We start from the raw sequence: 27,578 nt of genomic DNA on the forward strand, positions 1-27,578 counted from the left end.
GGGAGTGAGAAAAGTGGGATTATGATGGGTCAGCTTGCTCATCAATGGCTGATGAAGTTTCTTCAGCTTCGACCTCAGCATCAGTTTCAGCTTTGTATTAGTGTACTTCTTCATATGCAAGTGAAGAATAAGATTCTTCTGAAGAGATAACAACCTGCTTTATCTTCTTAAGTATCAGCTTCATTGGCTTCAATTGACTGATAGGAGTATCATCAGTAGGGCATTCACAAACTTCCTCAGTCTCAATCTATTTCTTATTTTCAGCCTCCAAAGATGTCTTCTTCCAACTCTTTTTCTTCAAATTAATTTGAACAAATTTGGGCTCGATTTGGTCCGATCAAGCCATAATTAAATTATTATAATTTTATTTTAATTATTGTATTATTTTTTTAGTTATTGTATATTTTTTTAATTATTACTCCTTCCGTCCACCAAAAATATAACATTTTTGGTGGGCATATGTTTTAATAAAATTGGTGATGATTTTTATGTAGGAGATAAATGGTCCCACCATTTTATGAGATGTGTGGTTGAGATTGAATTTGAGATGATTTCTTTGTAAATAAAAAGTGTTTGTAAGGATAAAAGTTAAGAAAAATATGTGGGACCATGTTCTAAAAATGAAAGTGCCATATTTTTTTATGAACGCTAAAAATAAAGTGTCATACTTTTTTTGTGGACTGGAGAAGTATAATATTAAAATTTTAAATAAAATAAAATAAAAATAAAAATTTTAGAGCACTCCCAGCAGATCACCTAAATGCATCACTAATTCTAAATTTAGGCTAAAACAATTGAAAATGAGATAAAAAATGTATCCAGCAGATCCCCTAAATTGGATGGGGCCCACAAAAAAATTTACACCTACCTAAATTCAATCTTAAATTTACACCCACCCTAAATTTATTTTAAGCTTATAATTAGTAGGGTCCACACATAATTATTGTTTTTATGTAAAAAATAGGAGATCTGGTGTATGCATTTACAAAATCAAATCCTAAAATTAAATAGGGAAGCTTTAGGGAGAAATATAGGAGCATAATTTTGGGATTTCTGTTGGGAGTACTCTTAGAGCCATTTTGAAACTCTTTGTCGTGGTCCGTGGAGTAGAGGCTATCAGGTGGAATCACCCTTCCAAGGTCTACAATTGTGTTGTAATTGACCTTCCAATTTTCCAACATAGTGTTTTACCATTTCTACCCGAGAATTGTGGGTAATGTAATTGTTCCAGAATGTTACATCGCGACATCCCCTGAATTTACCGTATTCGACCCCAAATTTGTGGCTAATGTGATTGTTCTAGAATGTTACTCGCATCACGACACCCCCTGAATTTACCGTCGTGCCCTCCGCTTTGATATTTCCATGCTTCTCATTTCACGGCGACTGCTCACGGTGATCTTTGCGTGCCACGCGCGAGACGTAAGGGCAGAACAGTAATTGCGAGGACTATATATAGGCAGCCAGTTGTTATGCTCACGCCTTTTGTTCGTACAGTCGGAAAAAGAGAAGTGCAAAAAAGGGCTAATTGAGTTTCTGTTTATCTATCTCTCTTCTCTCTCTATCTTTCATTTTCTCTCTCCGCGCCCGTTTCCGATCAATTTAGGGTTTTTCCGATTCCTGCCTCACTCGACTCAGCCATGATTTCTGATTCGATCCCCAACGCATCTGTCGCCCATGCCTCATCTAACCCCAAAGATTTTGCTAAGAAGAAAAGGGTTCGTTTTCTGCTCTTGATTTTTCCTTGATGAGTTTATGCATGCATTGTGAGCTGCATGTGTTTGTATGTTCATTTTGTTTTCCTTCATGTTTTGGGAATGGAAATAATTGAATTTTTCCTGTTTCAATTCTGTGGTTTGGGATTTTTAGCTCTGAAATTTTATGTGGCTTAAAATTGCTTTTTTTCTTCGCCGAGGGTATTTCTTAATAGAATTTTTAATATATTTTTCGAAATTCAGGCCAACCGGTCGGCGAAGTTAAAGCAGTGCAAGCTTGATGCTCGTCGGGAACAGTGGCTTTCTCAAGGTATTGGAAAGAGATCTTTCTCAGCATTTGGATGCATTATTCTCTTTTCCATAAAGTGTTTTTGTTTTTGCTTTCTTTGATATGATTACTTTAAAGTCGTTTTCATTTTGATTACTTACTAGTATATGATGACTAAATGGTAAGGTTATTTTTTTAATCTTTCCAGTGAAGAGTAAGGGTGGGTGTAAGGAGGGGGTGAATGGTGAAGGGGGTGCACGTGGAGGTCTGATGGACTTGGGAAACAAGAACATGCCTATAGAGAAGCTGGAGATAAGTTCGAGGTGTGAGGATGGAATGTACATAGATGGATTATCCGTTCATCATTTTAGTGATTTTGAATCCTCACCCTCAAACAGCCCAACCAGTAGCATATTAGGCAGCAATGATTCTGGCGTCAATTTCACTTCCAGTAGCCGAAGCAGCAGCAGAAGTGGTCGAAGCAGTAGCTGTAGCACTAATGGTTGCTTTTCGGGTATCATGAGTGAGGAAGATGAAGGGAATGTTGGTGATGATGGTTGCTTGGATGATTGGGAAGCTATGGCTGATGCCTTGGCTGCCACCGAAGACAAGCAACCAGGCCGTAATCCCAGCTCAGGATATGGTTTACCTGTGGAGAAGCATGGAAATACTGTGGTATGTAGTTCTGAGATGAGTTTGGCTAAACAGCGTGAGAATGATATTCCAAGTGAAAAGCAAGAGAGTGGTGGGACATCCGTGCAGATATCTCAAGCAAAATGCCAGGCTTGGAGACCTGATGATACATTTAGGCCTCAGAGTTTACCCAATTTGTCAAAGCAATTTTGTATTCGGTTAAATTCAAATCGGCATTTTGGTCTAGGAGGTTCCGTTTGGGGCTGTAAGAATATTGGGCCAGTCCCTACATCATGTCCGATTTGCTATGAGGATTTTGATTTCACAGATTCAAGCTTTATCCCGTGTCTCTGTGGATTCAGGCTCTGCCTTTTCTGTCACAAGAGAATTCTTGAGGAAGATGGGCGTTGTCCTGGCTGCAGAAAGCAGTATGACTGTAGCCCTGTCGAGGGAGAGGCCACATTGGATGGAGGGAGCTTGACTTTTCGACTTACTCGTTCTTGTAGCATGACGACAAGGTCCTAGAAAGAGTCCCCGTTCTTTGATCTGTATGTTAGGTCTCTCTTTTTTCTTGGTGTGCGATGCGTTTGTCCTTGCTTTAAAACTGTTCTTCGCAGTCCTAGATATTGGTATAGAAATTTGATTTTGGAGCACAAAGAAATTTATATAGTACTCTTATGGTTTCAGAGTTGCTTATATATATATATTGTGTTATCATGTGAATAGTTGCAGTGATATAGTAATGAGATGCATAAACATTCTGAAATGAATGCTTTGTTTTAATGATTTATCAATTTCATGGAATCTTCTCTTTTCCTCTCAATGAGAGTCCAATTGAGAAAACTTTGTTTCACTGTATTCCAAGAACTGATTTTGTTCCCAGTAGTCATTTCATTTGAGAAAACATGGTGTCCTATCTTTTCTAGAGAATCTGAAATTGCTATGGATGTGCAAATATTTGAATTGGTACATTGAAGCTGAATTCAGTGTAATGGTGTATCACTGTATTTATCAAAGTTCTGAATAGCCAACCATCTTTTGTTAGTACAATGTGTATGAGAGCTTGTGTGTATATTGCACACTGATGTCGCGTGGTGAAACCATGAGACTAGTGTGCTGAAGTGTTACTGTTATAATACTATACAGGCTAGTGTGCAACCATTGAGTTGGTGGATTTGGCTTTTAATATAATGAAACGACAGCAGAAAAATTCCCAGTAATGATAACTTATCATGTGATGACTCAGACTGTACTTTAGAAAGATTTCTTTTAGATAAACTATTAGTCTTTTTGGGAGTTTAGAACCTATTGTTTACTTTGAATTTTAAAATTTGTTAGTAGTATTTGCTTGAGTATGGCTGTTTCTTTTAGTTTTCTGGGTATGATGTGATTTTCAATGAGTAAGCCATCCCTGTTAGTTTTATTACATAAATTTTTCACAAGGAGGCCGTTTTTTTCCTGGATTAGTTTTCAACAAGTTATACAGTCAACCAGACTCTGTTAGTTATTTTTTAAATTTGCATGGTAAACCGTAAATGGTAAAGCCTCTTAGGTTTCTCTTGCTTTCCTGATGGACTACATCATTGTCGGCTTTCCTACCATGAATTGGTCAAGGCTTGAGGTGTTGCCGTGTTGGCAACCCAAAATGCCCATTTGTGCAGATTCCTAGCAGATGATTTTTTTCTTGGTTCTTTTTTTTTTTTGAAGTTTTAATAATAGAAGGCTTCCAGCTATAACATAGGCATTCAAATACAGTGTTGTTGCTCATGTGAGACTGACTAGAAATGATCCATTTAATATTGTACCATATCTTGATTATGGATGATGATCGTATGCCACATTTAAATGCCACATAATTTATATGCATGCATCTAGCGGATATTCAGCTTTGTTTTGTGCATTAACGTGACTAGTTAGGATTCCATAGATATTTCTCTCACAGCTACAGACTCTTTTCTTGCTTTATTGCTGTTGGGGTAGGAGAAAAGACATGCCGGCGATTCTCCTCGTGATAAGGTGAGTAAACCTTGTGTCCGAATCAGTGGGGAGAATCAGGGAAGGTCTTGATTTCGTTCATAACAAGTATAGTCGCAAGGATTATTTATTGTATGTTGTGGTGCATACTGATATTATTCTGATTTTGGCAGCGTTTTGTTGGGCTTAGAGAGGATGCAAACTGATATGCCAGGAGACTGTATACCTAATATTTCATGCAACTGCATCTATGTGTTTTTTTGTCTTTGCTCGTCTTGAACAGAACAATCTCTCTTCTTTTTCATTTATTGAAGGTATTCCTGCTGAGAGACCAGCAGTGATGTATGATACTCTTTCAAAAAGCGATGGTTGTAACTTTAATTATTGGTAAACATCCATTTTCAATGGTACTCAGGTTACTTGTCTGGATTTTCACCTATTTCGGAATCAGAAGATTATCTTACGTTAGTTTCTGATTGCAAAAATGTTTGTTTTGAGTAACAGTGTTGGATATGAATTCAGTGTGTTGTAAATGTTCATAACGAATTATTTCAACTTGAATAATCATCTTTAGCTTGTGCCATCTCTCTCTCAAAGTGTATGGATATGTGGGATGGAAACAAAAGACAGAAGAGTTGCATATATTTGTTTCTGTATGGCTCGAAACGCAGATCCTGAAAGCAGCCCTAATGTTGTGATTTATCTGCTATTATGTGTTATACAGCATTCAGCATGTGCTGTTTGAGTTTCATCAGTCCTGTTAAGATGGTAATTTTTTGCTTGTGTTCTCTGCAGTTTTAAGGAGCTGATTTTTTTTTTTTTGCTACTATTTTTATGGTATCTGTACTGTGCTGTGTTCTTGTACACAGATATTTATCAATTTATCAACTAGGGACACACCGAGAGAGAGCTGCTAAAACTTTCTTAGCAAGTGAGGTGGTATTGATAAATTTTGGGGGTGCATTTAGCCCCACCTATGATTTTCAAAAAAAAGACTTCAATTTTTTATGAAGGCTGCTATGCAAGAGCCTGACCTATGTTCAAGAGGGAGTGTCTTCCACCACTTAGTGTAAGTAGAACCCTCCAAGAAAACATCTTTACCCATCCATCCATTACTAACCCATGCAAACAAATCTTGCTCCAATCTCAACACCTCATCCCTAACCTGATCATACGGCTTCGCCCTCAACTCCTCCACTTCTGCCCAGAATGTCGTCTCTGAGCTCCCCCCGGCTGCCATCCTCTCTGCCTGCTCCCGCCACTTCTGCGTGAACTTGTACCTCTTCGGCCTCGCCTTCACCATGTAAGGCCCCGTGTCCTCGTTCATTAAGTGCCTGTAGTAGTTTGCGATGTCCAACGGCTCCATGAGCCGCCTGAACAAGGTCCCTAGCTCCACCCATTCCTTCCGGCCCTCGAACCCGTCGGGCAGCTCATACCTCTTGATCATCTCCACAATCTCGTCCCATATCCCGGACAGCTCCTGCCTCTTCACATTGGCAATGAAATCAGTTTCGTTTTTTTGCATTTTGAAGGTGTCATAGTAACCAATCTTCCTAATCTCGCAGCTAGTCTTGTACTCAAGTATCTTTTTTAATGCTTCTCTAATGGTGTCTTTGTTGGAGTCTATTCTCCTCTGGTTCTCCATCTTCTGCCTCTCCGAATCCCCCGCAGCACGAAGGCACAGTCGTGCTTGTGCCGTCTGAAAATCAGGTAAAGAACATCAAGATCAATGGCTATGATTCTGTGTGCGTGTGTATGTGTGTGTTGCTAAGCAATGAGTAGTAGTATCATACAAGGCCAAGATCATTTAGTGCAGCTGCATAAGAGGTAGTGGCATGAGCATCTAAAGGGACATTTACAAGGTTGTCCAGGTAGGTCACATCCTGCATATTTAGGCTTCCTTGCAATTCACTTTCATATAAGAAATGGTCTCTCATCATCTTATGCAGAAACTCTGTGTTTTCCTCCTCAGGGCTGAGCTGAAGGCAGAAGAAGAGCAGCTGCAGCACGGCATCCGGGTTGTCAACCACAACGAGCTTCCCGTTCCCGGGGCAGAAGATGAAGGTCCCGAAGGGCCGGTAAGGACTGAGCTCTACTATGCTTGCTACGGTCTCCAGCAGTAAACTGGTGCACCCCTTGAGGTAGCACGCGGCATGGCTGGCCACGGACAGAGCATTCCTCATGACCGACAGCAGGAAACCCGATGCTGCAGAGGCATCCTGCAGTTGGAACTGTGATTTCGGGTTGAGGGACTCGAGGACTGCGTGCAGCCATGGCTGGATGTGTGAGAGCGGAGCTAGGGTCATCCGTGGCACGAAATCGTGCCTCATCACGAAGTGGAAGAAGCAACGGGACCAGTTCTCGCGCCTCAGAGCATGAGAGAAGACATGGTTTCCGGCTAGAGGTGATCCGAAAGTTACACAGAGAGGCGGCGTCTGAGCATGATCGGATCTTATGTATTTCTCGAAGCACCAAATGGCTGCGAGAATAGCTGTTGCGCCGCCCAAGGAATGCCCGGTGAAGACGATTTGCTTCCTCTCAGACATAGCTTTCTCCACCTGAGATCATTTTTGAGTTCGAAGACAGCTCAATCACTTGAGTTCTCGTATTGATAAACACTGAAGATCATCGTCTTTATATATGCTACACCCAGTGAAATAAAACAAGATTCTATAAAGTTTGTGGGAGTTGCTACAAAGTAAAATAAAAGGTTCATTTACTGTAAATTTATACACTATTAATGAATTTGATTTTTTCTTATATATTACAAATTTTTGGAATAAATACACGAATTTTGATGATATCTGACATTTCTTTAAAATTAGATTCCTGTTAAATTAAAATAGACGTGGTATTGCGATTTTTAAAGTTTTAGACATGGGTCTAGGATTTCTAAGAATTAGGATATGATTTCTAAAAATTTGATGCCACGCCAGTTTTGATTTCCCCAAAATCTTAATTTTAGGGAAATTTTAAAAATTATTAAAATTTCTGTATTTATTAACCATTTTTTTTAGAGTATGGAAAAGATCGGAATTCATTAATAGAATAATGGTGTATGTATTTAGAGCCAGTCAACAAAATCAAAATGTATGTGTGTGTGTGTGTTTTACCAAACCTTATCCTCAACCTCAAACACTCCATAGCCCGCTTTATCTTGGAAAATCTCCACATTAACCAATCACATGAAAATTTGTAGCAATCAAACCAGCTCACCACAAACTGCAGAAAGCAAAATTATGTAAAAAAAAGTAAAAATTGAAGATTGTACCTCTGGTGCAAGTGATGATCTGGTGAATAGGCCATCAAACCTCCTGGCAAAAGCTTGATTGACCAACCCTATCTCTTCATTGCCAACACTCCTAATACATGGAAACTTGGACACATCAACCTTAACTTCCCCAAAGGGATCCCTGCTGTACCAATCATCCACACACCATGATCCGGCAAAGGCGAAGAAAACATCGGTTGAGCCCCGGGTTTTGTCATGGATGTAAGGCTTCCCAGGGGCCTTCTCATGGGCTTTCATGGACAGCCTGCAAGCCCTTTGAATCACATCCTCTCTCAACCCTATCTTCTCCCCTAGTCTCCCTCCAATCATCTTCTTTGCAATATATATTACACTTTTGTTTTGATTCTACTACTGTTTCAACTGTTGAGGAATCAGATGATCAAGATTTTCTTGAAACTGGTTTTTTACATAGCACTAGTATGTTGGGATGAAGGTGTGAGGGAGTTGCTATAAATGGATGAATGATGATGATGATGATGATACTCATTGACTTAGATTCTAGATTGACTTGATAATGCCAATAAAGGGATGGAAAAGTCACTGGAATTATGTGTGTGTGTTTCATGGAAATTTCTAGGAAAGTGCTTTAAGTGAGAGTGAAGAATTTATCCAAGGCAAGGAAAATGGTTGCTTTTTATGGTAAAGTTCATGGTTATATAAATTTTCACACTTGGGTATTTTATTTTATTTTGACAGAACATATATATTTAGTTTGGGTAGTATATTGTGTGTCAAGTAAAAATAAAATAAAAATTGAGTTTATATGTGAAACTCGAGATGGTCTCCTGATATTGATTGTTGCTACTTGCTAATTTTAATTGAATTTTAAGTGAATCGATGAGGTGAAGGAGATGGGTTTGGGAAGCATCGGATACGATGATATATATGTGTGAAGAATAAAATTGAAAACACGCCTTAAAGGATCCAAATAGTAAGACTCGAAATGAAGTAGTTAAATTTCTAACAACTTAAAAATATTGAGCACAGCCACTTGGTAGCTTCAGAATGGTTTCACTTACACAAGTAATGATGTTAACTGCCCTGCCGGAGTCATAGCTAAGTTGATCTTTTCTCTATCAAATTGCTAACTCAAAATTTTGAAATATTTGACAGATGAAGAAAAGCCTCTATTTGACGAAGGCGAGTATGCAACTTCCTTTTCCAATGACCATTAGCTCCTCGCACACCTTGCCTTCCATTACCATCTCACCACCTTCCATTACTATCACTATCATTATTCAGTGCTAATATAGCAAAATCACCCTAAACCTTATGCTCTTTATTATCACTATCTCACTGCTTTGAGATTTTATATATATTCACTACTCCCCAAAGAGCTCATCTTCACGAGGATTTAATTTTCACAAATGAAATAGCTAAATGGCAACCCTTTTATTCATAATTTGTTCTCAGAGCTTCAGCCCGGCTCTTACAACTGGCGCCATATATGGGAAAATGGAGTCTTAATTTTCTGATTTGGTTTACTCTGCTTTGAATTCAATGATTATATATCTCGTGGATTTGAAGTAATATATTTGTGGGGGATTTAAATATCAGTCCCGTGAATTATAATAAGCATATTGATGGGCATTTCAAATAACTGCAACATAAGGTTTCAACCTCTTGTGCGGTGCAGGAATATGAATTTGATTACGTGAACAAGGTTAGCCATCAATATCTTCATATTCTCGCATTACATGAATTGACAGAATTCCCTTGACTTAGGAATTCAAAAGAGTTCATCTTAACTTTTCAACCTAGCTAATTATTAGCTATAACTATTGATTATTGATAGTGGTCATTGCTTGTGAAATTCTAATGTTTTAGCAGGGTTGTTTCTCAAATTTGAGTAACGTTGTAGATAGATGACTCTTTAATCCTTCTTTTTCATGAACAAATGATAATGAAAGTGACAATTTCATTGATTAATTGATATTTTAGTATCCAATTTATTTTGTTGCTCTGACTAATGTTTGAGTTCTACAACTTATCTAAATGCTAAGATTTAGCAGTAAGCTAAGGAACGAGATATGAGGTTACTAAAAGTTGCAACTCTTCACCAAAATTAAACAAAAGCCCTTCGCCAAATTATTTTCCAAGCATGGTAGAATAACAATATTGTATGATTAAAATTAGAGGATTGTGTCACGTAAATTTATTAAAATTAGATTGGATCAAAATAACAAAATGGGTCAAACATTGGTGGATGGATGGAGCAAAGCGTTTTTAGATTTTGAATCGAGTTAAACAGATGAGTAGATGCACAAAACATGTACTAACAATTTACCATATATCCCTCCTATTTAATTAGTCGAAGAAAAAAACAAAACTACAAAAACTAATTAATTTCCTTGTAATCAAAAATCATCATCGGACTCACTCGAGCTCGCCCCAACCCTCTGCGTCACAAAATAACTCTGTAAATTCTGAAACCTAACCGGCGACCTCGGCGTCGGCGACAATGGCGGTGACGCGCCACCTCTTCTCCTCTCCAACTTCCTGCTAATCTCGCCACAAACACGATCCACATTCTCCAAGAAATCCTTTACCATAACAAACAGCTGCAGCGGATTCCCTCCCTTCACACCAGTCTGATAATACACATTCGTCTTCCTCACTAGCTCAATCACCCTCCTCTCCTCCTCCCTCACCACACTCACCTCCTCCTCGCACGCCTCCAGGAACCTCCTCATCTCCGCCGCAAACCTCCCCATCCCGCTGCCGTCGGCGCGCCTAATCACCCGCTTGATCTCATCAACCTTAGCCGCAAGGACCTCGCACGTGCCGATCAAACCCTCGTAATCCACACGTGCGGCTCTCTTCACATTGCAAAACTCCGCGCTAAGCGACTCCACCGCCGGCAACCCTAGCATCACGCTCTCTCTCTCCTCCATCTCTCTCTCCTCTCCCCTACGCTTCCCCTCCGACCGGACGACCTGCTCCACCACGAAGTGGAGCAGCGTCGTCTTGCCGTCGGCGCTCTTCACGTCGGAGAGCCGCCGCAGCGCCGTCAGATTGAATCCCTGCGCGTTTCCCCAATTCGTGCCGGCGTTCAATCTGTTTCCGGCTTTGAGGATCGCTTCGAGGAGCTTGAAGAAGACGCCGCCGCTCCGCAGCTCGCTGCAGGCTAGCTCGCAGATCTGGAGGGACTCCTTGAGGTGGAGCATCTCCGGCTCGTAGCTTTCTCGGAAGAGCATGGCGTTGAAACGGACGAACGCTGATGGAATTGCTCGTAGAATGTGGTGGAGGAAGGCCTCCGCGGCGGCGAGTCCCGCCGGATCGCCGCTGAATTGGAGGATTCTTGTTGTTTCCTCTTGTGTGGGGCAGATTTTGGTCAGTTTCTCGAGGGTTTCGGCGTTGAGACCTCTTCCCTCCATGGCTGCATCGATGATTTCTTTGCGTGGGGTTTGCAGAGATTTGATGATGATGGCTGCATTTTGGGATTTTCTTGGATCGAGAATGAATATTTGCGGTGATGGAGCTGCGATTGAGCTTGAGTTCTTGCCTTTTCCATTTGATTTCTGATCGGTATTTGTGTAGCCGAAGAGGGCTTCCATGAGTTCGTCATCAAACCTAATCATAAAAACAAAAACATTTTGTTAGATAAAAAAATTTCTTACAGTTTTATTCTTATACTAACAATTTAATTTATCTCTAATTTACAATTTTAAAGTTTTTTTTTTTATGATTATTACCACCCAAAAAAAGGAAAAATATACTCACACTCTAATTTAATAAGTGATTCGAACTCTCGACCTATTGATTGGAGGAGAATCGGCTTACCAATAGACTGCGCTTCAGTTAAAGATTTAGTTTAGCATGAATTGAGATTGTGAATTGAATTACCTTAATGAGCCATCATTGATCTCGTTCCACACCATGGAATGATCCGTGTTAGCGGTGACTTTGTCCCAATGCAACGGCTTGAGTTTTGCTGTGTGAACTCTTTTTTCTTCCACTCTGCTCTCTCTATTTTCTTGAATTCTTGGAGCAATGGGTGGCTTGTGAGATGGGATTAGTCTCTTTGCCGGCTGAGGCGGCGGCAGTGGCGGTGGCGCAGGTCTAGAAGGTAAAGGCGGCGGAGGTGGCGGCGGAGGCAGAGGAGCTTGATGCGAGGGAGTGGGTGGTGGTGATGGAGGATGATTTCTTGGGTGTTGAAGCAATGGAAGTTGTTGTATTGGCTTGGGCTTCTCTTCTTTTATGTTCATTCTCTTCACCTCTTCTTCTTCTTCCACCATAGGATTGTACCAAACCTTAGAAAAGCATCCGCTTTCGAGTTTTCTAAGGTACAACACGTCCTTTCCTTCCTCGTCGACTATCACTCCCTTCAGGGCCGCACCACGTTGTCTGAACTCCACCCGTGGTGCGGCCGTTGGAAACTCTCGGCGGAAACTGGATGCATCCGGTTTTCCGCCGTGTTTCTCCCGTCGAGCCAGCCTGAGCCGGTGGATGAGGTAGAATATTATTCCGGTCACGATCAAGCTGACCGTGGCCGTGATAGCCACAATTTGGATTATTGTCCGGCTGTGTGCGGCCATACTGATGACTTGGAAGCTTCGATGCTCCGGATTTGTTATCAATTTGAAATTTCTTGGTTTTTTGTGGCAAAAGTGGATATTTGTTTTGGAGGAATTGTGTTGCTTTGTTTACTTGTTTTGAACAATGAAGTTCTGAGAGTTAGCTGGCTTAGCTGCTGATAGTTTCAAAGTTGGTGCATGGTAGTTGATTTAATTCAACTTTCCTGCAACTGAAATGACTTTTTTGCCATTGCTTTAGAGCGGTCTAATGAGAGTTTATGAGGGGTTTTGATGTAATTTCAAGGGTTTCATGCAATTTTAGAGAGTATAGTATGTTAGAATGTGGTTGGTCTGAAGGTTTACTATGTCTCATCTTTTCATTAATTGTATCGACGCCATTTGGCTTATTTGGTTGCAGCATTTGTATCACATTGCCTTGTCGGCCCCACATCGTGTTTCGATCTCCTATAGTAATTATGCATTTTATATTTATAGTAATGATGTTGTATATTTATAGTAAATGATGTTGCACATTTGTGGAATGTAGATTTTTTTTTTTTTTTTTTTAAATGTGGAATGTAGATTTGACAAAAATATAACTCTAGATTGAAACAAGACATGTGGTGGATGGTTTTAAGTGACACTTCGTGTGTGATCCATTCTTTTCAAATTAAATTTTGCTTGTGGATTTTAAGAGTGAAGCACATAGTACTTATCCAGTCAATCATCCATTTGTTTCTTGATTACAACAGTATTTGTTTGAGTACTTAGGTAGAAATAATTGTAGAAATAAGTGGCGGGAGCTACTAATAATAGATATATACAGTATCACTTAAATGTTGTGTAATTATTTTCCTGTCGGTATTGCAAATTGTTGTGTCAATAACTTCAAAATTTATTTCCAACTTTTTAATATTAAATATAATGATCTAAATTTGAAAAGTTTATTGTGAAACAATATTTTATTCCCACGACTAACAAAGAGTATAAAGTAAGGAATAAGGGTATTCCTTTCTTAAATGAGTGTCACTTAGTGGGCTGGGGAAATAATTGAGATTTGATGGCAATAAATATTCTAACAATCCAATATTAAATGTATAAATTCAACCGATAATGTCTTGAGGAGTGAACAAGAGGACCACTTCTAGATAATATATATATTGGATTAAATTGAACTTTGTAGATAAATTGGTACAAGAGGACCACTCCTAGATAATATATGTATTGGATTAAATAAAACCTTGTAGATAAATTGTATTGAAGTTTGTCCAAAAACATAGCTAGCTTGTAAACATACATGCATATATAAAATTAATATTGGAGAGCTTGTATACGAAGAAAATTAATGTTTATTTTTATTCGCAAAAATTTGTATTTTTAATTATTTGGTCAAATAATCATTATCGTAAAAAAAAATTATTGATATGAAGAAAGGTAATATTTCAAAAATATAACATTTCTATATGTCAATTAGTAGTATTAATTTTGATCACAACAATAATTATTTTGAATAATTCATATTTTTTAATCGGCATGTGACCTGCGCCCAACCTGTGTTCCAGCCCCACCTCGATCCGTCTCATCCATACTCTCAGACTCACCCAAATTTTTGTGTAAATTATACCAACATTGATTACACAAAATTTTATTTTCTTGTAATTTTTTTCCTAACAGATTCTGACAAAATTAAACCCACTCACTTCATTCTTTTTTAAGTGTCTTACTTTCATATTTTTCTTGTTCCCTAGTAAATGTTCTATTTTGAAATTTGAGATATAATTATGATTTTTTTTTATTTTATCCTTAATTAATATTTTTCAGAATATGATAAATAGTTATATAGGGCTAAATGGAATCGGGTGAACCAGTTTGAAATTGTCCCGTAGTCAATGGTCTGATGCTCGGACCGTTGACCATAGGTCAAAACTGGAACCGAAACTGTGAAATAGTTGGTTCGATTAAGGGCCCACAATTTTTGAACCAAAAATCGATGGTTAACCGCTTGGTTGAACCGACTGTTCGGTAGGGTGGCAGGCCTAAGGGTGCAGGTGCAGCAGTCGAGGCGAAAAACTACTCGACAATTCAAAATGGAAATCACTCCAAATATACACACTTTCACAAGAGACCTAGAGCTAACATGACTCGAAAAACGACTCAGAATACAACAACACACTGGGCATGTATCTGCCTATCTCGGAGAATTACATCTCTTTGCACGTATTCCTCGAAGCTAGGCGGGGTTACTCGTATACTCTCCGTCGAGTCACTGCTTGACGCCCTGTGTCCTTAGTCGTCATCTCTCCAGTGGGTAGCTCATTCACCTTCATTCTCCACAATCATGTTGTGGAGAATGATATAGGACAACTTGATGTCCTTTAGATGCTCGACATACCAATTTCGAGCCGGAATTCGAATGATTCCCCCATCGAGCTTGAAGTACTCCAAAGGCACGTTCGACATCTTTCCGTGCCGATTCTTGCATCTTTTTAAATCTCGCCTCCTTTGGATTGGTCGTCATCGGTGGACTCTTGACAAATGTTGGCCACTCCGGATATATGCCATCGCACAAGTAGTAGTCCATCTAGTAGTAGTGTCGATTGGTCTCAAAGATCACCGGCGATGACGTTCCTCCCAACACGCTGGAGAATTGAGGCGACTGGTTCAAAACGTTGATTTCGTTGTTCAAGCCGGCGACACCGAAGAAAGCATGCCAAATCCACAAATCGTGGGATGCAACGGCCTCCAAGATCAAGGTGGGCTCCCCTTGATCATCGCGTGTAAATGCGCCATGCCACGCCTTTGGGCAATTCTTCCACGCCCAATGCATACAATCTAGACTCCCGAGCATCTCGAGAATTCCATGTCGCGCCTCGTGCATTTGAAGGAGGCGTTGGACATCCGCCGTCGTAGGACGTCGAAGATACTCGGCACCGAATGCTCGGATGACAGCTCTGCAGAATTTCTTTAGGCATAGACGCCCCGTCGTGTCAACAACCTTCAGATACTCGTCGAAAGTATCCGCACTCACGCCGGTGGCTAATTGACGGATAGCCACCGTGCATTTCTGCAAAGGCATGAGAGAGTCTCGACCCGCAGCATCATGGCTCATCCGGAAGTAACCATTTTCACCTTGCACAACATCGACGATGCGCAAGAATAGCTCCTTCTGCATCCGAAAAAATCATGGCATGTACGTCGGATTGCCGTTGAAGTAGTCTTGCATAAGACGTAGATGGGCAGCCTCACGATCAGGATAAACGTAAGTCCGATTGTGAATAACAGGTTCCGACTCCGGTTGGGAGAAAAATTGAGCAACCACTTTTTTTACTCCACGATGACATCCATGATTTTTTGGGCAATCTCGTCGGACGAAGACGACGAAGTATCATCGAGCCATTCGGTCATTTTTGGAGGAGGATAATGAATTGAAGTAGAGAAAGAGATAAAGAGAGAATGGAGGAAGGTGTGAATGTAGTTAGAGAAATGAGAGATATTTATAAGAAGAAAAATGAAAAAAGAAACGGTCATTTGACCGTTTGAAACAAATAAATTATATAAAAAAAATCAGCGAAAGAGCTGTTAATTTCAAATTCTCGAATTTATTATTATTTTTTAAATCAGCGCGTGCGTACACGCGCTCAACAATTACACCATTGAGTCATACTCGATTTTTCGAGTAATACTCGAGTAAAGGGGAGGCCACAATGGCTTACTCGTTCTCTACCTTACTCGAGTAAGGGAGAACGAGCCATCCACTGTGGATGCTCGCTCTTAGTGTCATATACTTAGAAATTTTTTTCTTTTCGAATCCGACCCGAATCCGGTCCTCCCTAATTAAGAGCGAAACAATCTTAACACATAATAAATGGTCAGATTTTGTGTTTTTTCAATTAGTGGCCAAATATTATGTTCCTTATTCAAAATGGCTATTTCAAAAGCGCTCTCATTATTTTATGGGTAATTCTATTCATAGCCTCCATTTTACTCTCCGTAGTCATTTTTTAAAAATTATAATAAAAAAATACTCCATCCGTCCACGAATTAAAGCCCCATTTCATACTCGACGCGGAAACTAAGAAAGCTGATAAAGGTGTTATGAGTGAAATAAAATGGTAGTGATTAAGATATTAGATTACTTTTGTTAATCTTTGATTAGGAACACTTACATAAATGAGAAGCTTCACAAATAGATAACCCACTGATAATCAACATCTAATACATCAACAAGACAATAATAAATACAAAAAAAAAAACCTAACTTTTTAGGCGAGCTGAAAATCAAGAAACAAAAACAGAGCTCAAAATCAACACTCACATACAACAAAACAAGCAAGCAGAAATGGCGAATTCCACTATCCTCAACACTTAGAAGCAAAAATAGAGCTTGATTTTTCAAAATCAAGAAGCAAGTAGCGAACAAATAAGAATGAATACATCTCATTGTGGTGAATTGAGAAGTAGAGAACAAAGAAGCAAGCAAAATGAATGCTTCTCATTTATGGCGAACAAAATCAAGAAATAAGCAAGAAGAAATGGTGAATTTCACTATACTTCAAGGATTCCACAGGTCTTGCAACCTGCGTTTAAAATGGGACAACGTTCAACATACATCTACGCGAAACGCTTATCTAGGCGAATTCTGGCGACGACGTTGTGGTCACTAATGGCTTCTTCCTCCTCCTCAATCAGGTAGTCGGCGCACCCATTCTTCCCGTTGTTGGCCACCGTGTCTCCGCCGAGACATTGAAAGAACAAGAGTGGCGAAAGAATGAGATCGATAATATTAGTTGGCTCAAAAGAATTTGAGGAGATTTTATTGAATTAATTGGGTTGGGTAATTAGTAAGAGTATTAGTGATTTAATTGGAGTGAATTAATTATTTGGGGTGATGTATTAGTGGAAAATGGTAAATATAGGAAAGAATGGAGGGTTTAAATGTAGAAAAAGCACAATAGAATTTTATTTGGTGGACAAAAATTTAAGGACGAGTAGGACTTTAATTCGTGGACGAAAGGAGTAATAAATATGTCATTTTATCCGTAACCTCCAAATTACATTATTAATAAATCCTCCAAATCCTATGCCATCGTATTCTCAAAAGTATGAAAATTTGAAAGAAGAAAAAAATGTAAAAATCGTTGGACTGTATTTCAATGGCGTTGATCTATTCTTCCTCATAAAATTGAAAATCCTAGAAAATGAAAAAATCCCTTTAAATTGTGTTGATATGGATTGGATTCACAATGAATAAGTACATTGGTGAATTAACAATTCTCATTCGTCGGAGTTAGTTTCTACATTCATCAATGGTTGAAAGTCGTGAAACATTTTTCTCACTTCATTGATTGTCAACCGTTTTACATGTATTGAAGGGGATAGAGATGTCAATCGGGTCAGCCCACCGGATTTCGGGCCAGCCCTATCGGGTTTCGGGTTAATCGGATGCGGGCTAATCGGGCTGGGGATTTTGTCGGGTTATAAATTTTCAAGCCTAACCCTAAACGTTCGGGTTTCGGGCTAGCCCATCGGGCTAGTCGGCTTAAATGCGTAAAATAAAATAATCATTTGTATTTTGTTATTTTTAATGATTTAATGTATAATGTATAAAATATACATAGAAATCAAAGATATAAATCATATAGCAAGCATGAAATGCAAAAATATACGATATTGAAAAAAATTATCAAGATTGCATAACATATAAAATAAGATGGTGACAATAAAATGTCAACTTTGTTAACGAAAAAATAATAAAATATCCAACAATAGTTTGAATTCATAGAAGCAAAACATCTCAAAAATACAGAAAAGTGAAATGATGAGACTTTATAATATTTTGTCATTTTTTTATTTTTATATCTAAATATTTAATATTAAGTATTCGGGTTTCGGGCTAGCCCATCGGGTTAGTCGGGCCGGCCCTATCGGGTGCCGGACTATTCGGTTACGGGTTAATCGGGTTGTAACTTTTATCGGGTTGAAAATATTCAACCCTAACTCTCTCGGGTGACGGGTTAATCGGGTCAGCCCACGGGTTTCGGGCTAGATTGACATCCCTAGAAGGGGAATGAACTAATTTTGAATCACTTTAACTTATGTGAACTTTGGGTACCAACGGGTGTGGATGTTCTTGACATTGGTAAGGGGAGTCTACTTAATTCATACTCCCTCCGTCCCTGAAATAAGTTCATCTTTTTCCTTTTTGGGACGTCCCCCAAATAAGTTCCTCTTTCTTTCTTTCCATTTTTGGACAACTACCTCACCACTAATAATACTTTATTTATTCTTACTTTTCACTTTTTCATCACTCCCAATACTAATTATAACACTTTTTCAACTTTTCACCACTCCCAATACTAATTACTCCCTCCGTCCCATAATAAGTGGCCACATTTCCTTTTTCGTCTGTCCCACTATAAGTGGCTACTTTCTAAAAATGGAAATAATTTAACTTAATTAAGATCATTAATTAAGTTACTAATTAAACCCTAAATTATGTTTAAAATCAACATATACACCCTATCGTCTGTCACACTATAAGCAACCGCCCCTCTCTCTTCTTCTCCGGCGGGATGCCACCCCCATCGCCGCCGCCTCTCACTGTCGCATCCTTGGGCGATTTGGGGGATTCGAAGCTCGCCGCCTCTCTCTTCTTCTCCGGTCGTGCGCCGATTTGGGGGATTCGAAGCTCGCCGCCTCTCTCTTGCCGCCTCTCTCTTCTTCTTCGGTCGTGCGCCGATTTGGGGGATTCGAAGCTCGCCGCCTCTCTCTTCTTCTCCGGTCGTGCGCCGATTTGGGGGCTAGGGCTCGCCTGTGCCGATTTGGGCGAGGTCGGCGCATCCTGTGTGCCGATTTGAGGTCGTCGTCCTCCCTCTCTCCCTCTATTCTCTTTCAGATCTAGTTTTTGATTTCTGGTGGTGGTGGTTGTTGTTGGCAGAGGAGAGGGGATTTCTGGTTGTTTCTGGTTGTTGCTGGTGGTGGTGGTGGTGATTTCTGGTTGTTTCAGATCTGGTTGTTGTCGCCAGAGGAGGGGGCGCGGCCGCGGCTTGGCGCGGCGAGGAGAGGCGAGAGATAAGGGAGAGGGAGAGAGGTCGACGGGGAACGAGAGATGAGGGAGGAGGAAGAGGTCCAAGGTGAAAGGTGAGAGGGGAGGCAGAGCCGCCGGCCTCCGGCGACGGCTCCGCCGTCCAGTGGCGGCGGCAGGAAGAACTAGGGAGGGAGAGAGTGAAAAGAGGAAGAAATTATTTTAATTAACTCAATAATTTTGATGGGCCCCATTCAATTAAAACATAACACTTCATTTCTTAATCTCCGTGCCGAAAAGAATGTGGCCACTTATTATGGGACGGAGGGAGTATTACATATTTTTCTCAACTATCAATACACTTTACCAATTTTTCTTAAATTCCGTGCCGTCCCCAAAGAGGAACCTATTTTGGGGACGGAGGGAGTAATATATTACTACGACTGTGTTTACTTTGATGGATAAATTTATCCATGGAAAAAGATGAATAACAAAAATTTAGACCTTTAAGTGTCTCCTTTATTTTCCAACATTTGACACAAAAGCATTTTGCCTTCCTTATTTTCACTTCAAAGACGAATAATATTATCACACCAAAAATGAAGGGATAATATTATCCATTCTTAAAGTAAAAATAAGGAATTAAAAATATTTTTGTGTCAAATGTTAGAAAAGAAAGGAGACACTTAAAGACATAAATTTTTATTATTAATCATTTTCCATGAATAAATTTATCCTTCAAAGTAAACGCAATCAAAGTTTTATGGAAGCATGTAATTAAAGGAAATAGAAGCAAAAGATGGCAGCTATGGACGGTGGATTATATGCTCTTAACAAATCAATAAACTGTAAAAATATGAATATGATATCTCTCTACTGTTTGGATAGTTTTTTTTATTTTAATTTTTTGCTTATTAGAATTTTTTATTCTATGAGGAAGAATAAATTAATGCTATAGGAATACAGTGTCCAATGAATTTTACATTTTTTTCGTTTTAGATTTTAAAGTTCATAATTTTTATAATTTGGTGGCTATGAGTTTGAAGTTTTTCTTCTTCCAGATTTTAGAGTTCATAGTTTTGAGAATAAGGTGGCTATGAAATTATGATGATTTATCAGAAATTTAAATTATAAATAAGGGATAAAATAATATATTTATTTTTATATTTTTAGAAAGGGGCTATGAAGGGTGAAAAAGAGGCTATCAATGGAATTACCCTTATTTTATGAAAAATAGTTTAATGAGTTCAGTTGATTATAATAGTCTTCAGATTGGCCAGTCCACTAAGTTCCGTTGAGGAAAAAAAGCCCATTTGAAATTGGTCCAGTCCGCTAAGACTTCCCTTTTTCCTCTTTTTTTTTTTTTTTTTTTTTTTTCTCTCTCTCTCTCTCTCTTGTTTATTTCAAGTTGAGAATCAAACCCATTTCCACTTGCGGTAAACAAACAAAGCAATAGTAATCTTCTGCAAATAGACATTCCATTTCTAAAGAGAGAGGATCTACAAAAAATTCTGTTCTGCCAATTGTACAAAAAGACAGTGAAGCTTCAACTTGTCATAGCTCATCAGATTTTCATTATTTACCACAAAATTATCCCATCTATGTTTCCTAATTTTATACCAACCTAATGTAAAAAAAAAAAAAAATTAACCGAGGCAGCACGAACCATTCAAAAAACCTGCATCCTCATTGCCTTGAAACATCCTTCTTGAATTCCCAATCTCAATTTTCATGTACAATCCAATCCACAAAACGTCGCGTCCAAACCCTAAACATCGGTCACTCAGTTGCGAGCAGCCTCGAGCGCTTCCTGAGAGGTTTGTGGTGTGCCATTCCGGAGACTGATATTGGAGACAGAGGATGATCACAGTCACAGCTGCTAAGCAGAGATGAGGAGAAAGAATCATCTCGCATCTTCCTCTTGCGCCCTACCTTCGTCTCCCCGCCTCTCAACATGAAATCCCTCAACCTCTCCACGTCTGAGAGCTTCACCGGTTTCATCAGGAAGTCCTCTGCCCCTTCTTCCAAGCACCTAAGGAAACCATATTCAATCTCAACTTAACCAACTTCAATGAAGCACTTGGGAATTACTTAAATTGCTCACAATTTGGATATGACTATTATTCATAAGCAATCAACTACCCGAGGGCACATCTAATATGCATTTTTTGAATAATTCATATATGAAATGGAGGCCCTAAAACGGATTTAAAAGGGGGATCTAAATCAATGAAGCAATACCTATCGATTCGAGCCAAAATGTTCTCAGACGACATGATCACAACCGGTATTTGCCTCAATTTGGTCGAGCCCTATCAAAAGAGGAAGGCAAACAACATGTCAATCATCTAAAACAAAATTGAGGTTTTGAAATGAAGCAAAGTTTTATCCCAACAACACCAACCTTGATCCTTTTGAGAAGTTCATATCCAGTCATTCCAGGCATGGAGTAGTCCGTGATTATCAGATTCACCTTCAACTCCTAAAATAGACACATCAAATTATAGATCAAAATAAAACATTCTGCAGCAGAGACAGTTATATGTTGACATCAACTGCTGTAAAAGTGTTTGATTAAAGCTCAAATGAGATTGATCAAAGCTCAGAATCTAGAAAATTTTCAAGAACACTAATTCATCCCAAGTTTTTAAAGAATAACAGCAACAACTACCACATGAAGATTCAATTTTAAAAATCATTGCTCCAAACATTGAACAGTAGAAAAAGAATTATGTTCTTACATCAAATCCAAGAGAGCTTCTCTCTCCATCTATACCCAAATACTGCAGAGCTCGACTCCCACTTTCCACAGCAGTCACTGCACATCACAATCGCAGTAAATTAAGTAACAAACCAAAGCAAATAACACAGAGAGAGAGAGAGGGAGCTGAAACACACTCACACACACACCTTTGCAGCAAGAAATCTTGAGCAAGCGCTCAATGACCTTCCTGTCAATAAGGCTGTCATCCACAGCGAGAACATGGAATTCTTGATCACCACTTGAAGAGCAGTCGCTCCCGATATCCTCCACAGACATTTTCCTCTTGTGGGCTATTCCACAAACACCTTGGCTGCTTCAAAATGTATGTAGAAATTATCCGTGAAATCTGTCACAGGTCAGCTGGAGTGCAACAATATATGCTTGGGAGCGAAGAATATACATTCGGAAAAACAAAGCCTCAACTTTTGTATATATATGGATTATGGGGCGGTGGGGTTGGTTGAATGAATGGATGGTGGGTTTGTAAGATCACAGAGAGAGAAAGAGATCTGCTTTTAGGGAAACGAAAAGGCAAAAAGCAGAGACAGGGGAAATCTTTGCAAATCTACTTCGCATTATATCCGACTTGTCGCTTTTATCTGACAGTTTCAACTCCTGAAACACAATAAAAAAATGGGGGAGAAAAATCAAGATTTTTGCCATTATTTTGTTGGTTTAATAATGATTTGCGACAGCGCTGTACGGGTGCAATAACGTGTGAAATTCGGTCTGATTTCATGTCTGCTTGGGTGAATTTTTGAGGTGAAAAAAACGAATAGGGGAAAAGGAACAGTAAAAAAAAGTGAGTGGTCATTCATCAGTTTGTGGTGCAGTGGGTCTGCCGGTTGACTAGTCTCGGATCTTGGGCTTTGATTGACTCCACCTTTTCATCCAATTCTTTTTTTTATTTTCTTCCAACTTTTTAATGGTGGCGTTTTGGAATTCGTCATCATTGTTATGCAGTTTTTCAATGCCTCTTAAGCTTTTACTCTTCGTGCACAAATTACTTTTTAAAGAGAATGGACATGAGTTTAATAATAAAAATTACCCCCACTTTTCAAAAATTAATACTCCATCCGCCCCTTACAAATATATTGTACTCCCTCCGTCCCATTAAAGTTGGCCACATTTCCTTTTTGGACGTCCCACTAAAGTTGGCTACTTTCCTTTTTGGGTAAAAATTACACCAAATTAAACTCTATAATTAATCAACTAATCTACACCTAATTAAACCTATCTTCTACACTCAATTAAAATTTTCTAATTAAATCTAAATCACCTTTATTTAAAAACACACACACAAAACACACACTAACACACGCACACAGCCACCCCACCTCCCCCCAGCGCCCCACCCCCTTCTCTCTTCTTCTCCGGCGGGTGCCGCCGCCGCCTCCTCTCGCCCCTCCGGCCGCCGTCGTCGTGGTCTTCGCCGCGACCACCGCCGACCCTTTCCCTCTCCCTGGCCTCTGCTCTCTCCCTCTCGCCCCACCCCCTTCTCTCTTCTTCTCCGGCGGGTGCCACCCGCATGGTCGCCGCCGCCTCCTCTCGCCCCTCCGGCCGTCGTCGTCGTCTCAACTATCTCCCTCCCCCAGCGCTGCTCCGCCTCTCCAGTCGACGCTGCCTCTCCGATTTGGGGCTAGGGCTCCGCCTCTCCAGTCGGCGCTGCCTCTTCGATTTGGGGCTAGGGCTTTGCCGCTCCGCCTTTCCAATCGCCTGCCTCTCCGATTTGGGGCTAGGGCTTTGCCGCCGCCGCCGATTTGCCTCTCCAGGCAGCGCCGCTTCCTTCAGATTTGGAGATTGAGGGGAAATTTTGAATTTTTAGGGTTTGGAGATTGAGGGTGGTGGTTGTTGGCGTCGATGGTGGTGGTGGTGCTCCGGTCGCCGGCGACGGCGAGTTGCTGGCGATGGTGGTGGTGGTGGTGGTTGTTCGGGTATGCGATCCAACGGTGAGGAAGAAGGCGGAGGATGGCGGAATCGTCGAGTTCGAAGCTCGCGGATCGTTGATTTTGGTTTCAGATCTCCTCTTCTCCTTTTCATTTCTTGAAATTTTTGCAAGATTTGGGGTGGTGGTGGTGGTGCTCCGGTCAGAAGATTTTTGGTGGTGCTAGTGATGGTGGAGGATGGCGTGGTGGTGGTGGTGCTCCGGCGCCGGCGACGGCGAGTTGCTGGCGATGGTGGTGGTGGTGGTAGTTGTTGGCAGATTTACTAATTAAACCATATAAACAAAAGTCATTTAAAAATATGGACCATTTAATTAACTCATAACAATACATTTCTTAATCTCCGTGCCGAAAAGAATGTAGACAACTTTAATGGGACGGAGGGAGTATTGCTTTTGGGCACGAGAATTAAAAAATATATAAAAAATAAATAAAATAGATTGACAAAAATTATTTAAATATTATACATAAAGAGAGAATATATTACCCAAAAAATAATAGAACATTTGTAATGGGACATCCTATAATGAAAAGTGAGACATTTGTAATAGGATAGAGGGAGTACTATCTTCTTCTCATTACAAATGTCTCCTTTTTCATAATGCGATGTCCTATTACAAATGTCTCACTCATTTTTTAGCAATAGATTCTCTCTCCATACTTAATATTTAAATAATTTTCACCAACTCAATTTATCTACTTTTTACACATTTCTTAATATTTGTGCCAAAAAGTAATGCGACATTAATAATGGGACGAAATAAGTAAATAAAAATTACCCCCTCCCTATGTGAAGTAGCGATGAATCTAAAATTTTAAATTTTAAAATGCGCTAAATGAATATATAATTATAAAGAGGTGAGATTTAAATCGCGAACATCGTGTTTGTCACCAACAATTTATTCTCTGATCATGTTTATAATGATAAAAAAAAAAAAAAAAAAGCGAAAAGGGACATAGATGTGCTAAGAAAATAGTTGATAGTTGTATTAAGTAAAAATGAGTGATTATGGTTGAATTGAGTGGTTGTAGTTAAAAGGAGAAAGTTGGAGCACGTCCCAAATAGAAGATTGTTACACTCTTTGTGGACGTTCAATCGGATAATTGTGTTACACTTTTAGTGGACGGAGTCTTCAGAGGGAATAGTACTTGCCCTAACTAATACTCCATCCGTCCACAAATAAATTCCTACTTACTCTTAAAAGTTTGTCCGTGAAATAAACTCCTACTCTATGTTTTGTACAATTATTCTCCCTTATTTATTTTTTTTATTTACCACAATTTACTACTAATAAACCCCCTAAAACATTTTTATCACTTTTAACAATTAAATAAGTAAATTTAATTTCGTGCCACGACAAATTCAAATTTAAGATATTTGATTTTAGGCATTAATTACTCTGCTGCTAAGCTAGGCCAATACACTCACACACTAATTGTGTATTTGTTGAATGGAGAAGTGGTTCCATAAATTAGAAACAATAATTATAATACAAAAATAATGATAGTGACTAATGACTCAATAAAAATGAAAGATGATGGGTCAATTAGTTGCAGTGAGAATTGTGGTGATAATAATTAACGAGATTATTTTCAAAAATAGATTATAAATGTTTCGAGAATGAAGGGTGTAATAAAACGGTGGAAATATTTGGTGCATGAAGTAGTGGAATATACCTCCTTCATGAACAAAAAAAAAATCTTCCTCCATAAAAGTGTGCATTGTTTTTATCTACACATATTTGAGTATATTATGAATAGAAAAATGAGTGTATTTTTTGAAAAATTAAAATGGGCGTATTTTTGTGATAATATTGAGAATTAATTGAGATATTAAAATAGGGTTCATTTTTTTAATGAATATGGTAATGTTGTAAATAAGTTGAGATAGTGAAAAAGAATAAATAAATTATTTGTGATGAGATTACGTTCAAAATTGAAAAATACACATTTTTGTGAGACATATCAAAATACTTAAAAGTTCACACATTTATGAAATGAAAAAAGTATTGATCAATTTGGTGATAAATGCAATAAAGTTACCATAATAACGAAATACATATTAATTGATAAGACGTTTTTCCTCAACCAATAAATCGAAATATCGAATATTCAAAATATCATAAGAGATAAATAAAAATATTATTGATCCTCTTTTCAAAAGAAAAAATATGTATATATAATGAAATTTACCATATAAGTTGGGGGTAATTGTCTATAAATCCGTAACGTTTTCCAGAAATTGGTTATTGCACCAAATTTGAAAAATTGACTTTTAAATCCATAACATTTCGTTTTCAATCTCAAATTGGTTATTTCAATTTTTTAAATTTAAATTAAATGAAATGTTATGAATTTACAGATAATCACCGCTATAAGTTGCTAGATGAATATTGTAAGAGCATCTGCAACAGTTACACGATAGCAGCCTACACGTGTAAGGCTGCTATCGTGTAACCAATGCAGCAAACACTTACACGAGGGCTACACGTTCTATCGTGTAGCCCTCACAACCGTTGAAAATAGGCGCGTGTTTTACACGCGCCTTAAAAAAAATTGAATATTTGAATTTTGAATTTTTTTTTAGGATTTCAAAATTAATGCAATTTAAATTTGAAGTAAATTGTGTAATTTAAATATATGAAATTAAACTTAAATGAAAAATGGAAAAATCAAAACTAAAACTATCATGTAAGCTATCATGTAACCCCAATGCAGTCTCTTTTACACTATGTGGTCCCCCACATAAAGTAAGCTATTATGTAAGATATCATGTAACACCAATGCGGATGCTCTAAGCAATGAAAGGGACAAAGACAAGCATCAGACACGATCCAACAATCGTTTAATTTTAATTTAAGTTTTATTTTCTTTTGTTAAGGAGTATTTTTTTTAATCTGACTTTGTCAAAACATATAACTGTAATAGTATCAAATGTTTGTCACGTCTAGGGATGGCAACGGGCCGGATCTGGACCGGGTCTGGCCAATACCAGATCCAGATCCGTTTTCATATACTAGATCCAGATCCGTGGATCTGAAAATTTTGGATCCAGATCCAGATCCGTCAGATCTGCGGGTCCACGGGTCCAGATCCATGGATCTACTGTTTTAAATTAAATTCAGGGCAGCGGAAGAAGTTCCAAGAGATGAAGAAATTGTTGATGAAGCTACTGTACCAAGCGAAGCTTGTAATCGGCTGGCAAAAAATGATTGTGCAATGCCGGATAATGTTCAGTCTGATGGATGTTGTGAGATTGAAGAAGCTTCTAGACACAGCGACTTTTCAAACTCTTCAGATGACGAGCAAATTGAAGCAACATCAGATCAACATGCCGCGGACAGTGAGGTATCAAATTCCTCGAGTTCTGAAGGTCAGCAGCGTGTACAGACAGACGGAGATGATGATGCTGACGGAGACAGACAGACGGCCGGAGAAGGGAGTGAGG

The 27,578-nt window shown here is 39.0% G+C and overlaps 4 protein-coding genes across 4 annotated transcripts; 1 reads left to right on the plus strand and 3 right to left on the minus strand.

Annotated features, from left to right (window-relative positions):
• Nucleotides 1-1,370: 1,370 nt before the first annotated feature.
• LOC131021254 (uncharacterized) lies at nt 1,371-3,339 on the plus strand. Its single transcript, XM_057950365.1, has 3 exons — nt 1,371-1,718; nt 1,959-2,025; nt 2,192-3,339. The coding sequence occupies exons 1-3, from the start codon at nt 1,641-1,643 to the stop codon at nt 3,139-3,141; spliced, it is 1,095 nt and encodes a 364-aa protein (XP_057806348.1). The 5' UTR covers nt 1,371-1,640; the 3' UTR covers nt 3,142-3,339.
• A 2,156-nt stretch (nt 3,340-5,495) lies between these two features.
• LOC131021252 (protein EDS1B) lies at nt 5,496-8,511 on the minus strand. The gene is made up of 3 exons (XM_057950362.1): nt 7,862-8,511; nt 6,384-7,148; nt 5,496-6,289 (listed from the first exon to the last, which is right to left on the minus strand). Exons 1-3 carry the CDS (start codon nt 8,189-8,191, stop codon nt 5,588-5,590), a joined length of 1,797 nt encoding a protein of 598 aa, XP_057806345.1. The 5' UTR covers nt 8,192-8,511; the 3' UTR covers nt 5,496-5,587.
• Nucleotides 8,512-10,088: 1,577 nt separating this feature from the next.
• LOC131021251 (formin-like protein 8) lies at nt 10,089-13,056 on the minus strand. The gene is made up of 2 exons (XM_057950360.1): nt 11,729-13,056; nt 10,089-11,455 (listed from the first exon to the last, which is right to left on the minus strand). The coding sequence occupies exons 1-2, from the start codon at nt 12,418-12,420 to the stop codon at nt 10,240-10,242; spliced, it is 1,908 nt and encodes a 635-aa protein (XP_057806343.1). The 5' UTR covers nt 12,421-13,056; the 3' UTR covers nt 10,089-10,239.
• A 7,828-nt stretch (nt 13,057-20,884) lies between these two features.
• Nucleotides 20,885-22,908, minus strand: LOC131021261 (two-component response regulator ARR5-like). Its single transcript, XM_057950371.1, has 5 exons — nt 22,334-22,908; nt 22,165-22,241; nt 21,828-21,905; nt 21,665-21,735; nt 20,885-21,455 (listed from the first exon to the last, which is right to left on the minus strand). The coding sequence occupies exons 1-5, from the start codon at nt 22,461-22,463 to the stop codon at nt 21,203-21,205; spliced, it is 609 nt and encodes a 202-aa protein (XP_057806354.1). The 5' UTR covers nt 22,464-22,908; the 3' UTR covers nt 20,885-21,202.
• Nucleotides 22,909-27,578: the final 4,670 nt, after the last annotated feature.

The sequence above is a fragment of the Salvia miltiorrhiza genome, chromosome 4, assembly GCF_028751815.1.
Source record: "Salvia miltiorrhiza cultivar Shanhuang (shh) chromosome 4, IMPLAD_Smil_shh, whole genome shotgun sequence".
Lineage (NCBI taxonomy): Eukaryota > Viridiplantae > Streptophyta > Magnoliopsida > Lamiales > Lamiaceae > Salvia > Salvia miltiorrhiza.

Excerpts from the sequence above, each read along its gene's own strand:
- LOC131021254 (XM_057950365.1), top strand. The coding sequence starts at position 1,641 with ATGATTTCTGATTCGATCCCCAACGCATCTGTCGCCCATGCCTCATCT. Across the intron at positions 1,719-1,958 it reads ATTTTGCTAAGAAGAAAAGG|GCCAACCGGTCGGCGAAGTT; the intron begins GTTCGTTTTCTG and ends TTCGAAATTCAG. Across the intron at positions 2,026-2,191 it reads GGAACAGTGGCTTTCTCAAG|TGAAGAGTAAGGGTGGGTGT; the intron begins GTATTGGAAAGA and ends TAATCTTTCCAG.
- LOC131021251 (XM_057950360.1), bottom strand. The coding sequence starts at position 12,420 with ATGGCCGCACACAGCCGGACAATAATCCAAATTGTGGCTATCACGGCC. Across the intron at positions 11,456-11,728 it reads ATCAATGATGGCTCATTAAG|GTTTGATGACGAACTCATGG; the intron begins GTAATTCAATTC and ends TTTTATGATTAG.
- LOC131021261 (XM_057950371.1), bottom strand. The coding sequence starts at position 22,463 with ATGTCTGTGGAGGATATCGGGAGCGACTGCTCTTCAAGTGGTGATCAA. Across the intron at positions 21,906-22,164 it reads GAAGCTCTCTTGGATTTGAT|GAGTTGAAGGTGAATCTGAT; the intron begins GTAAGAACATAA and ends TGTCTATTTTAG. Across the intron at positions 21,736-21,827 it reads AACTTCTCAAAAGGATCAAG|GGCTCGACCAAATTGAGGCA; the intron begins GTTGGTGTTGTT and ends CTCTTTTGATAG.
- LOC131021252 (XM_057950362.1), bottom strand. The coding sequence starts at position 8,191 with ATGATTGGAGGGAGACTAGGGGAGAAGATAGGGTTGAGAGAGGATGTG. Across the intron at positions 7,149-7,861 it reads GATCATCACTTGCACCAGAG|GTGGAGAAAGCTATGTCTGA; the intron begins GTACAATCTTCA and ends AAATGATCTCAG. Across the intron at positions 6,290-6,383 it reads CACTAAATGATCTTGGCCTT|ACGGCACAAGCACGACTGTG; the intron begins GTATGATACTAC and ends CCTGATTTTCAG.